The 14372-nt window shown below is 33.4% G+C and overlaps 1 protein-coding gene across 2 annotated transcripts; it reads left to right on the forward strand.

Moving 5' to 3' along the window:
- The first annotated feature begins 1686 nt into the window (after positions 1–1686).
- LOC117124526 lies at positions 1687–8573 on the forward strand. Of its 2 annotated transcripts, none has more exons than XM_033270778.1 (2): positions 1687–2095; positions 2408–8573. In XM_033270778.1, the coding sequence occupies exon 2, from the start codon at positions 2609–2611 to the stop codon at positions 6164–6166; it is 3558 nt and encodes a 1185-aa protein (XP_033126669.1). In that variant the 5' UTR covers positions 1687–2095; positions 2408–2608; the 3' UTR covers positions 6167–8573. The 2 variants fall into 2 exon arrangements, with proteins under 2 accessions (XP_033126669.1, XP_033126670.1); XM_033270779.1 differs by lacking the exon at positions 1687–2095 and adding an exon at positions 2164–2297.
- Positions 8574–14372: the final 5799 nt, after the last annotated feature.

Here is a 14372-nt window from a genome sequence, read left to right on the forward strand (position 1 = left end):
TATAAACATAACGTAATATGTTTATTGCATTGTCTATTAAGACTGACGCTGGTCTTTTTTTCTTTATTTTTTTAAATATATATAATTCCTTGTGTTAAACCAATTATTACTTACTGTTTTTGTTGTTGAGAGTTTCGCCTGATATATTAAAGACAAACGAGGACCAAATTTTAAAAGTGGCACCATGTCTCTTACAAAAATTTGCTTATTGAAATAGATGATTTTATAGGGTTGTGGAGAGGAATTAAAATTATATATTACAGTACAGTACTGCATGTGTACTCTCAATAATACACCAAATTGTAAACAAATAAATTGGTGTTTTGCGCCCTCTAGAGTATATATCATTTCATCTTTATCCAAGAGAAATACCGTAAAACGTCTAATAACCCTGGGTTCCTATTCATTGGCTGTTTTTGTTGGGTTACTATTAGAGAAGTGGGTTACTATTGCTAAGCCTATGTAGGCACTTCAAAATAGTTAACCCTACCTACCCCCCCCCCCTTTTTTTTCACGTCAGCAATTCATAGAAATATAAACGCGAGTAAAAAAAAAACATTGTTGATTTACGGTTTTATTTAAACTCAAAACGCTCCTCCGCCCCTTATATTTTTAACCCGACCCCTACCAATTGTGAAGAATGCCCGGTATTTTAAGGAATAAATCGTGTTAAAGCGATAAACATGTTGATTTGAATGTCATTTTTTTCAATAGTTTTGGTGACTAATAGCAGCCTGGGTTACAATTAGAGTAGTAGGTTATTGTATTTTAGCCTATGTTTTATGGTACTAATGCCAACGAGAGATGAAAAACTTAAAAATAAATTTGAACAAAATAATTTCCAGTGGGACCTTCTAACTGAAAATATATAAATCATTAATCTACTGTATTGAAATAGCATCTCATCATGTTTTAATAACTTCAGTTGTAGGGCCAAAGTTAAAACTAGGTCTATACATCATGGCTTTTTTTTTTAAAGAAGGTGGTAGGAATGTATCTAAAGTTGATGTGTAGTGTTGTTCCCATCCTTTATCATTTCTGGTGAAGAGAGAGATGATGAATCGTACATGATGCAGAGACAGAGAGCAAAATTAAATATTGTAGCAAAAAGGAAAATTGTAAATAGGCATTTGGGAATTTAATAAAAGATGTGATCGCTGTATCTCTTTTTTTGGTGGGGAGGTGGTTAGGGTTAGGGAAGGGGGCGGTTGTTTGTGGTCGTCAATGACGTCATTTTGAAAAAAAGAAAAAACGTTTGTGAATAAGATGGATAAACATTAAAATAAATGAGAATACTGAATAAGCCTAACTTGAGTAATGAATCCATAGCGTACATTTTCTTCACAAATAAGTAAATACTAATATGATTTTATATGAGACTTAAAAAGTAGGAGGAGTTCTTCAGCTATCTTGTATGACGATAATACGTTACGCGTGTACCGTGCATTCTGGTCGACGTCAGTCATTCAACCGACTTGCATAATGCTATAATACTCAATAGGTGTAATCCCTTCCTGCGTGAACAATTAAAAGCTTTTGCCCCGCAGGGTGAGAATATTTCCCGCCCACTTCTTTTCATTGAGCATTTTCAAAGGCAATTAGTCGTTTATCTTCATCGAGCGAATACACACAGCTACAACAATCCAAATTCTCTGATGTGTGAACTTGTGACCCCTTTTCCAGGGCTACGGGATCGTTGAATCTGTCGCGGACATCAAAGTAGAGAAACACATTAATTTTTATATCATTTATGTACATGAATAAAATATGTATTTGTTTTAAGTGTTCAATATATATGTACATAATACGATAAGATTCCTTTAAAATTTGTTTTGATTTTCAAAAATATGAGAACAAAATATAAACTTTTAAAATCCCTTTTAGTAATTTGGAATAGTCTAAATTATTATTCGTGACATGCGTAGCTTGGTGAAATGTCGGTACAGTCGAAGACTAGAGGAATGTTGTTATGCCGCGTCTGCGAGCCACTTTTCGTTTAGTCTGTCCGTAGACAAGAATAACCTAATGAAAGGTTTTATCGTTAGTCGTGAAAGAATCATTGTCGGCACAGAGTAAAGACAAAAACACGGACAAGGTTTGTACAAGCTACTCGTTTAATCTCCCATCTTTTATGGTTTTGTTTAGCCATGCGTAACGGGGTTCTTGACTTTTTCTTGAGTGACAGGCTCACGAAATACTGCTTAGGAGGGTTAGCACAGGCAGGTGTCTACCTTTCGGGAGCCATTATATTTTCGTACGTTTCCTCACGTACGCTTCATGATATCTCTTCTCCATCAGTAAGATAGTTTTATTAGTTACGAGAATCTTGATTTTCTATGTCACGTTTGTTGTTTGTGAAGGTTCTTTCAAACCAAACTAACGTTTAATGGCTTCGTCTTATTTTTAGGTATCGTGTGGCGATTGTTGAGGTGCGAGTGGCGAACGAACTGGGTTGATTTGATAACAAGTTTTCACCAAGAATTTCACCGATCATGGACTGGAATTATTTCTTCTGGACTTTTTTTAGGAAGGTTTAATTTATACACCGAAACGTGTAGACTATTTTTATTATTGTTGTGTAAGAAAATCAGTGAAAAAACTGAGGAAAATGTTTTCACATGCTCAACAAGCAAGAGGTAGTAATAATTACTCAGGAAGCTTCAGCCTAGGTCCAGAGCAGTCAGGGATCGGCCACAATTATGGACCAGATGGACATTATGGGCCTATGGCAAACATGTATGATGGATATCAAAGCAATCCTAATGCTACACCTATGAAGCAATTTGGTAGCAGCATTGGAAATGAAACTAACTTTTTAGGGAATGCAGACAGCAGTGGTGTTACAAACATGAACAATCAAGCAATGTTTAATGCTGGTGATGGAACATCAGGATATGCCATGCAACAACAGAACTTTCCTTCGTATCCTTCTTCCGGATATGGCATTGTTGGTCAAGACAGTGCTTCCTCCCAGAACCGATCTTTTCCCATGAACTCTACTGGTATTAACAATTTTGATCAGAGTAAACCGGTAGCATACAACAGTGGAGGAATTCCAGGAAAAACTGTAGGATATCCTATGGGCCCAGGTACTATTGGAAGTAGACGCGTGTCTGCTCCTCCGGGAATAGGACAACGGAATTTCCAGCAACGAAGTACTTCTTTTACACAGGAAATGGCGTTCACTGGGAGTGATATGAACAGTGGTTTTACATCAGACCAACATACAATGAACTCTGTGACAAATAGGAACTATCCCAGTGGACAATATCATGTTATGCAGGTTAATCAATCGAATATGTATGTTCCTGGCGAACTACCAATGGTTAGTGAAGGTAATTTACAACAGAATTACCAACAGCCAAAATATTCCACATCTTACCCTAACTCAACAAGTATGGGAATGCAGGGACAAAAACTAAATTATGGCATGCCACGGCCTGCTGTTTATTCAAGTGGTTCGTCTGCTTTGACACGTACAACCTCCCGGCCTAGCATACAGCGGAGTTTTTCAACTGGGAGAGTGGAAGATAGTTATAACAAGATGGCCACTGGTGGCCATTTAATGAGCGCTAGCTTTGAACTCAATAGAGGATTTATGAATGGTACAGAGTTCGGAAATATGCAAATGAAAGGAGAGCCAGCAAATAGGATTCCCAATGTGAATATGTCCAGTAACTTATTGGATTCTATGGGTCAACACGTAGGTAATCAGGGATCCATAGAACAAGCCCAAGTGAATCGTGTATCAAGTCAACGTTTAAGACATTATGGCCCCTCGCCGAGTAATCATGGCATGGCCTTTTCAAATGTTCAAGGGATGGATAGCACTCCAGGATTTCCTAATGCAAGTTTCAACCCTATGCAGTCAACGTCAGGACCCTTGAACTCTAACCCAACAAACTTTGAAAGTGGTATGCCCAATGCAATGCAGAGTATGAGCCCACCTGGATCAGGGCCAATGAATATGGATAATATGCCCATGGTAAATCAGCCTGGGTATATGAACACTCCATCTGTGTACCCAGACAGTGATAATTTCAACATTCCACGATCTCAGCGATATCCAAGCAAGTTGCAGCCTGATGCTTATGGATCGGGATTGCCTAGCATGAATGGTGGTGATATGATGGGTGCATATGACCCAAACATTCAGCCTATGGCCATGAGTAAAATGAATGCCTCCAATCCTATGCAATTCCAACCGCAAATTTCCCGTAGACACACACGTACTGATCGCATTTTTAGCCAGGAGCTAGAAAAACTAGCTAAGCTTTCTCGCAATCCAATGTCAGAGCCATTTACTGCTTCACCAATCACAACACCAATCGATTCAGCAATGAATCCTCAAGTGAACTCTTTCCCAGTAACCCCTGAAACGATATCATCTCCAAACAATTTCCCAAAGACCTCTATTTCTCCCGGATTTCAACCTGAGCAACTACCTCAGCCTTCTCAATTGCCCGACAATGAAGCCTTTGTACAGAATACACAAATCAATTGTAAAAACACAAACTTAAAACCAATACAAAATTTACCCAACACACCGCATTATTCTGCACCATCAACACCTAATAATCAAACTGCTATGGATATTCCAGTGTCGGCTGCATCATCTACTAATAACACAACTACGTCACACACTTTCTCAATGACTGATTCTGGAAAGTCGCCTTCGAATGAATTTATAGACTCAAAGGTTGAAATTGAAGATAAAAAAAATGCTGTACACCAATTAAAACGGATAACACATTCTTTAAAAGACAAGCAAACTGAAAAAGGACAGCAAAGCGAATATATCTCACATGGCACTGAAGGAAATACAGAGGGCGGTAGTCAGAATTGTATTGCAGCATTATCAGCTGCATGTCGGAATATGATTGCCGACATGGATAGTACAATGCCAAAACAAAAGGCCCCTAATCAGGGACAAGGAAACAGTTCCCTCCCAAGTTTTGAAACCCTCACCAGCAGTTCAACACCCAATTATAGTAGTAATGCTATTGGACGACCACCAAATAACTGTGGTATGGCAAACAGCACCACAACTATGCCACCAAACTCGTTCAGTAATAACCAGTACAATATGAACTCTGATTATCTTTCTTCTCCACCTTTTGGTGGAACAAACCATTATATGGGCACAGATTTTCAATTGCAATATCAAGACTTCCTTGAGCAGTCGCTTCCCATGCAAATGACGCATAAGAGACCGGATGAAAAACCAAAACGTACGCGCAGAAGGAAAGTCTCGGAGGATATGTCTGATCAAATTTCAAATTCAAGTGGACAAAAGCGACGGCGATCAAGAAAAAAGTCGCAAAACCCGCCAAGTGTAGATTCCATTGGGACGCCACAATCTATTGACACTTGTGCAACCCCTGCAATGAGCGATCATTTTTTAGATGATATTACAAACAATGGGGCCTGCAACACGCCTATCCAATCAATGTCATTTGGATCATTGAACTCGCACACACCAAGTCCAAATTGTCCAAATTCTAAACCGTCTCCAGGGCACGATGATTTGTCTGGAAATTTTTTAGATTCTGATAATTTTGAAAGCGTGTTTTCGCCAGATACTACTGCGCAAAACCTAACTCAGGACCCTGATGATGTAACAAATTCTGGACTGTTAATAAATCCATCACCTAACGCATCCAAACCTACAACCCCTAATCGTCCCAGCTCTAATTATTCCAGTGCAAGTCTTCCAATTGTAAGTCCTAAATCGGGCCCTCTTTTGAACTGTCAACCAAGTAATCTGCCAACCTCAACGAGCATGGAGTTTATTCCATCCCAGGTGTCGTCCGCATCTGAGAAAGTTACACAATCTCAAGAAGCGACAAATGAAGCTCATCCTCTTGAAATACTCCAACAACAAATACAACTCCAGCGACAACAGTTTAATTTGGGCGAAACTGGATCATTAATTGGAAATGACTCAACAGTGGTTAAAACTGAAAAAAATTCATGTAACAATAGCAACCACTCGCAGACGGACATCAATGTTGATGCGCTGATCACAGATAAAAACTCTTCCTGGTATTTGACAAACGATTCAAAGAAAGATGAAGTTTTGTTACCATGGGAAGACTCGAAGAAAGCAGCCTCCACAATGCCATCGAAAGGTAGGAGCCTTCAAAGTCTTATGTGTATTTCCTGAGAAGAAACTGTATCTTGGAATTTAATAGAAAAAAATACAAACATGGTGACTGAAAACAACTCTTGTGATTCAATTGAAATTATATATGAAATTAATTTTTGCTGTGGACTAAATGACAAGCGAATTACATGCTACACTTAAGGATACTTTAATAGTAAACTAAATGCCATTGAGGAAGACACTCCAAAATTATGTGTAAACATATTTGTCATGTTTTTGGATTGATATTTGGATTCAATATTGGTGACTAATTTAGCACAGTGAATACCACAATCTGCGAAAAGGAAGTCAAAGAATTGTTTTCATACCTCATGTTGTATCTATAATTCCATAATTGAATTCAGATTGTATTTAATATTCAGTGAAAAGACAAAAATATTCTCGGAGATGGACTTACTGTTCTTGCCTTAATATAATACATCAAAAGTGATTTGGGACAGTTACTGTGCCAAGTATAGGAAGTTTGCCTTGCACTCACAATCATGTACTGTACATCTTTTTGAAAATGTTAACTATCTTGTAAATTGTCTGCATTTTATGCCTTTCATGTTCATTGGAAATATCAAATATGCCTTTTGTTTCTTTAAACATTTAATGCGAACAGTTTCTAAATCAGTAATCTTAACCAGCTTGTTTTATTACAGTCTGTTTTTGTTCGGAAAATAGGTGAATTTTTAACAATTTTTAAAGGCACTTGTGTTTGTACAATAACAAAGTGTTCAAACTAGGTTGTGAATATACCATTGATATTTTTTCCAAGTAAAAAGTAAACAAAATGCAGTACTGTTCTAATTAGTTTGCCAGGGCATGTTGGGAAGTACTGGGCTGTATTCTTTATTGTTCTAGGATTCTTGGTGCTGACATTTTTCTGGTTCAATGTGCCAAGGACAGATAAATTCAAATTTCAACTTGCATTTCACCATATTATGTGTAGAATAGGCCTGCCAGCTGAAAACATTTAAGAAGCTCTACTGTAGCAAAACCTATGCCCATGCTCATAATGGCTTGGTAAAAATTTAAGCTTATCAAGTTTAGTTTTTGGAAGGTGAAATGCATGAGAAAAAAAACCAGCAAAAACCTTAATCCTGCTGCACTTTTTACACAGGCCACAGAGTAAGATTTTTACCCTTAAAATATACCAAAACAAATTGTTGTGAACAATAAAATACTTCTTAAATAATCAGAAAAAAAATTATAGAGATAAATTTATAAAAAGTCCTCCATGTTTTATGATTATACAGTATGTTTTTGATTTCATTGTAGCATTGGTTATCTAACTACCATCTATGCTATTTGTGTTATATATTTGGTTATTACAGTAGTATTTTTTTTTATAAGAAAATGTAGTATGTTTGACCATATAATTATTTTATATTTATTTAAAGAGTAAATTTATATTCTGTTGGGCCCATTAGTTCAGATGATGCTGTAGGAGCCACCCTCAAATATATTGGCTGAATTAATTTTAACATTATGATTAAAGCATTTAATAACACGGTTGGATTTATAAAATTGAAGGTTATATAGTTTTGCTGGATTCTTAATGCTGTAAAATAAAACGATGGTTAGATAGTTAAGGTCCCTGCCTTCTACTGTAATCCTAGTGTCTCAAGTTCACATCCTACAAACATATTTTAGATTTTATATTCAAGACTAAATACAAAACAATTCCATGACTTGATAGAGCAAGATATTATTTTTTTGGCACATTATTATTCAATGCAAATTAAATTTCAAAAGAAGTGTCCTTGTGTGGCAGTAAATAGAGGTTTCATATGTGTTGCCATAGTAACAATGCATATTTTTTGTTTGTTTATTCCGATGGAGTTCTTTATTTGACTATAACCAGGGAAGTGCTATCCCCACTTTCCTGCTTGTATAACAAATATGGTTTTTTAATAAATAAAATAAAAATGAAATTGAAACTATGAATTTGTATCTTACTCTGTTAGTGATTATGATTTTGCTATAGTATCAATTTTATTGTGAAGAATTATTTATTTAAAAAAGATATTTTCTAAATATATTTACATACAGTAAAGCACATACTGTCCATCCATGGCAAATAGTGCTGAACTTATTCTAAGCAATGGTAATATATTATTTTTTAAATGAATATTATTAGGATGTAAAATAAAATATGTATTAGGCATTCACTTGTCTTGAATCAGGGTATTTAATCTATATCCCTGCTATATTAAAAAAAATAAATCAAATGAGCAAATGTAAAAATTAAAAGTACTGTAAGTACTGTAGCAGACCAGGAAAATTAGTAGGCGTGACACCGGGGTGCAATCAGTCTCAAATTGGTGTGACGTTCTGCTCTTCAGTGCCACAAACATTTTGGTACTCTGTACTGTATAAATTTATTTAGCTAAATTATTCAATAAATTTTAATTGAATTTGATTATTGCTTCCATTTTGTTTTCTTGTTGGCCGCATTTACCATTATTGTAAACCTGATGCACACATTATCCCTCCCTATCTGGCATAATCCATTTTCCAACATGTTAGATTCAGAATGTACCGACATGTACTGTACATGGAGTATATTGTGTGATTATCACTACTTTAGAACCCTGGGCTATTGAGGCTGACATTTTTCTATACCACTTTATCTGAAACTTACAATTCTCAATCATGTTAATATATTCTAATGTACCCATGTTTGCTGTCAGATCCAGAAACATTAGATTACCTGTGTTCTTTTCACAACATAATTTTCTAAATTTGCACTTTTTCATTATTAAAATATTAATAATGATATAGTGAGAAGTTACCTTTGTTAACTTTATTACTGTATTTGGATTTTTTAGATTTCATAATTAGTTATTTTACTTCTCAACATATTAATTACTATGCTGTACTGTACTTCTACAGTATAATAGTACAATACCACTACTGTACAAAGAATTTATAAATTATATTTCTTTTTTGTAATAAGCATTGTGGTTTGAGGGTTAATGCTTTAAATATTTTACGATAATACAATTATATTTCCCATTTGAATTGAACTCTCCCCAAAGCTTCCCTCCAAGAAAGTGTATTTCTAAATAACATTTATTAGCAGAACAGCTGAGTTGCTTCTGTATAATGATTTATCTCCTCATTTAACCATCAGTATTCTAATAGATTATATACTATACAGTAGTTTAGTTTGGTTTTTTTACCATTGAATGCAGACACAAAATCCATTATTTTTTTTGACATTGATACATTTTTAATTTATTTTATTATCACAACATTCTGTACTAAATACAGTAAACCAGTGAACAAGTATTATTTTTCATTAGTAAGTACAGTAAGTAAAAATGTTATTTATTCACCTTATTTACAATTAATATAAATTACACATTACGGTACATCATAAAAAGGCAAAAGTTAAATACAGAAGTTCCATTTTTTTCACAAATTTAAATATCAAATTTTGGTTGAAATATTTTATTTTGCTAATTCTACTGCTTCAAGTTTTCTTAGTATAATAGTAAAGCAAGTTGTCTGAAGAAATCTTAAAGAATCTCCTAACTCCTAATGGATTTTTCTATCAAAAAATAGAAGCTTGAATGTGTCTGTGGCTAAGCTGCTAATGTTTCATGTTGTGTAGTGTACTGTACGTGTACAACATACTATTCTCATTTGACATTTAACAGGAAGCTAAGAGATGAATAAAATGTTTTTTGTTAATGTATAATATTGTATGTAATTGTGTAATCAGTATTGCTAATATTATTTATAATGTTGTTTTAGCATCATTGAATATCATGCATCATGATAATAATGGTTACCCTTATCATCATAATCTATCATTGTCATCATAATCTGGTCGAGCTTGTCCGAACTTCAATAACAAATAATAATAATAATAATAATAATGATAATACCTGTTATTGTACAGTAATCAGCATTTTCTGTATTCAAAACATGCATTTTAGGAACTTTTTCTCTTTTCGTATTTGATTCTAAAATTCTTGAATACCATCAATCCAAGTGTGACAACTCCATCTCAACTTGGATTCAATCCTCCTTATATCAAAATTCATCAACAGATGAATACATTCATGTGCAAATGTACATGTTATAATGTAAAATGTTCTAAAGCATTCAATGAGAAACACAAATAGTGCTTTAGGATGCATTATCATTGCACTGTTTTCATAAATAATTGTCAGTTTATATCTTAAAGTGATTGCCTTCCTACAATGTTTACATGCAATTTGCTGTTGTATTCAAGTTTCATACCAAGTTCTTTGTACCTGTGAATTTGCTATTTACAGTAATGTAGATACTTGACTTACAGTTTCATCCTGTAGCAATATATAAATTAAATATCTTGTGATATCTCTCGTATATTCAGGATGCTGCACCAAACATTTTTTTTTTGTGAATTTTTTTTTAAAGCACTACACTTGAAAAAGCATTGCAACATACAGTAAGAGTATTTTGTTTTCGAAGCTTACTGAAACCAAGCTACAGTACTGTATTATTAATGATTAGGATTATTCAATGTTGCTATGGTATTTAAATAGCTCCTCTCCCCTGAATATCAACCTAGTTGGTAGGGGAATTCTCTGTAATGTATAATAAAGTGTCATTGTACATATTTTTGTGGAATATGTATGTTAAATCATAATGGAAGCAGATATTCTACCACTTACATATTCAGTTTCATCTTTATTGCAATTTAAAAGTTGAATTTACATAATAAAAATAAAAAGCAGACATGAAAACATTGAAGAATCAATAAAAAATATAAAAATACAATGATTAGGATTTACTGTAAGTTAAAAAGACAAATACTAACAGTTCTACAGTACTGTAGGCCTACCATCAAACAATTATTTTATTCGGTTAATTAACGTTACTTAATTTGTTGGTAATAACATCCTACATAATAGAATCAATGATATTCTGAAGTAAAAAAGTAAAGTGAAATGCATCTTTTTCTTTTGTAATCTACAAAATTAAATAAAATTACTTAATTCCTCCATGACATAACTTGGATAACTAAATATTTGGATTTATATAGCGCATCATGCAAAAAAGCCTGCACTTGGTGATTGAGCTATATGGTACTGTAGTTAATTGAGTGTTTTGAATGTTACTTATGAAAATCTTTACCATCAAGATTATTACAATTGAAAGTAATCCAAGGATTATCTCTCATTTTCTAATGATGTGAAACTATTATTAGTTATAATAATATTTTGAAAGTCAAATTTCCTTTGTCCAAGCTGTCTTGTTTCAAGAATCTTCTGTTATTTTTCAAACCTTTCATTATTCTACTGTATGTCTTGTAATTGTTTTGAGTTTTCCTAATGAGCACATCAAAAATGTACAAGACTAATTTGAATATTGCTCATAAACGCTTGGAAGAATAATTGGATTCTACTCTATAAAGCTAAAGGCTTAACATATTTATGGACGCTTGCCCAGGGCAAGTGAATTATTCAGTGGTTGCCCAAGGGCAACTGAATACTTTAACTCACATTGTTCAATCCTAATTTGTAGCAGGTACTTGAAAGGACTTTGACACATAAATTTTGAAGGAGAAATTCATTTTTATTAGGATGCCTGACAAGTTTATATTCATGCATTTGTTCATTCATTTATTCCTTTTTTTTTCTTTTTCTTTTTTTGTCAACAACAACATTCACAGTATAATACATTATGATTATAGCCTACTATATCTTGAAATAATCTACATTATTTCATTACATAGAGAACTTTATTTGTAGGCATATAGTTTTTTCCTAACTTAGTTTGCTTTATAGTACATTGATCTTATTACGTAATTTGTAGATGTATTAAAGAGTGAAGTTGATTTAATTTGAGAAACCATGATTATTATAGGGATTGGGTCCCTGAATCCTGGAATAAAGGATGAGTGCTATAACCACTAAGTCATTTATTGCTTAAGCATGTAATGATATGATCCATCATAATCAATTATGTATAATTAACAGTGCTTGAATTTTAAAGTTGCATTATTTAGAGTAATCACAATCATAATCCATGTTGGATTAGGAGATTACTATTGATCTTTTTTTATCCAGCAGGGATTTTAAATAGACAGTATAACAGTGGATAATAATGATTATTTTACAGATTGGGACCCAGAATTCTAGAAAATAGAGGATGAGTTCCTTAACCACGTAGTAATTTGTTGTTTATTCCTGAAGCATGTAATGATATGATCCAATGTATTTATTAATAGTGCTTTGATTTAAATTTGTATTATTTATACTAATCACAATAATAATCCTTATAGGATTAGGAGATTATTGTTGATCCATTTTTATCCAGCATGGATTTTGAATGTTAGACAGTATAACAACAGTTATTGTTGGAGTTCACAATGCCAGGAATTTGCTATCATATTTTGTCTGTCAGACATAATAGTTAATATTTGATCAAACAATACCTTTTGTGTTTGTCTATATTGCTACGGTGCTGACTTTATTTAGTGGTCTAGCTTCTTTCATTTTCTAATTGTATCAGTACATCTGTAGTTTCATCATATAGAATTTAAAGATAATATTGAAACCTATCTTTGTCAACTTAATTGAAATTGAACCCTATTACAAGGGTTAGTCTCCTATATAAATGCAGTTTCTTTAGTTCGCTTTTGTCACTATACTGCCAGTACTTAAATTTCTATGAAAACATTTTAATTCCCTCAAAAGAGTGATTTTATGGCATATTAAGGATATTAGTATGTATGCCATGATTAGACCTTGTGAAACAGTGCTCAGGGCAAGTCATAACCTTTGGGTATCTGAGATACACCTGTAGTGAATAAATGAAAGAAAATATAAAACTATTGTATGGTCACAGACAGGAAGTGTGTAGAATGGATTTCAATGCACACTAATCGTTCGAATGCGAGCTCTGCAGCTGATTTCTCTCCGATCAAGCACTGAGTTGTGATGGAGAAGATCAGCAACGTTCCCATGTTGAATATAGAACGTCAGGTGAATTACTAAATGGTGAATCCTTCGTACCCAAGCTCCTCTCGGCCTGTAATCCATCATCAGATGCATGGCTTAGGGCTTGCCGTTTTTACATCGAGCATTACATGTAGGAACCTTGTGTTTTCCGAAGTCTATCGCATTTGTTGACTAAACAGACAAAAGACAGTCCTCAACTAAACACTCTTTACATTTTAACACTTTTGTCCCACGCTCATGTCAGTTAATTTTTTCTCGGGGAATTTGGCCTTAGAGGCCTCATTTCTATCTCTTATTATGTAAGAATATAAAGAAAATCTTGTTTTGAAAGTGATCGATGTTGTTGTCTGCATCCCTTTTTTCTCTTTATTGATTAGTACTTGTATGCCTCTGGAGAAGGGAAACAATTTGAAATCTAAATGTAGGTTCACTGCAGTAAGGTTTTCATAATCTGATGCAGACCTGATTTCAACACAAGACATTTTGTGATAAAATCTGGAAAAACTGTAAACAGTGCAATAAAAACTTGAAATACTCATTTAAAAGGATTAAATTAGTTACCATCTAATAAGACATTTTTTTTACTACAAAAAGCCTTTAAATGATTACTACTTTATTAGGCAATTTGAATATGCAGAGAATGCAGAATGATCTGTAATAAATAATTGGTGAGGGAAAATCTTTTCAATTAAAAGATAATAATTTACCTAATAAAGTAAACAATTTTGAATTTAATTGTATTCCTCAACTTTAGTTTTGCAACACAGACATCCTCTGTGTTAAATACCTGTAATTAGGCAGTTCCTATTTCTACACAATCATAAACAAATCCCTAATTCTGATTGTATGTTCATCCCAAGGATGAGATCAATTCTAACAATAACATCCAATCAGAATTATGAATTTATTTCATCTAACAGTAGCTACTGCCTAGCAGTATAATGTTATTGTTTACAAATAATTTGATGATTTAAAACCTGTTAATTTATTAATTATAATGTATGCAATTAAAAGATTAACTCATTATTTATAATATTAATAAATATTAATATAATATACTCTTAATATATAAATATAATATATAAACTCATTAAATATTATGTTAAAATCTGGCATCCCAGGATTTTCATAAAGAATCCACCTGAGCCTGTATGCGATTATCAGATTGACTCATTGATTTATAATATTAATGAATGTTAATATAATATATTAATACTCATTAAGTATTATGTTAAAATCAGGTATCGCAGGATTTTCAT

This window comes from Anneissia japonica, unplaced genomic scaffold (genome assembly GCF_011630105.1).
Source record: "Anneissia japonica isolate Jap-2015-1 unplaced genomic scaffold, ASM1163010v1 scaffold287833_len2544123_cov190, whole genome shotgun sequence".
Classification (NCBI taxonomy): domain Eukaryota; kingdom Metazoa; phylum Echinodermata; class Crinoidea; order Comatulida; family Comatulidae; genus Anneissia; species Anneissia japonica.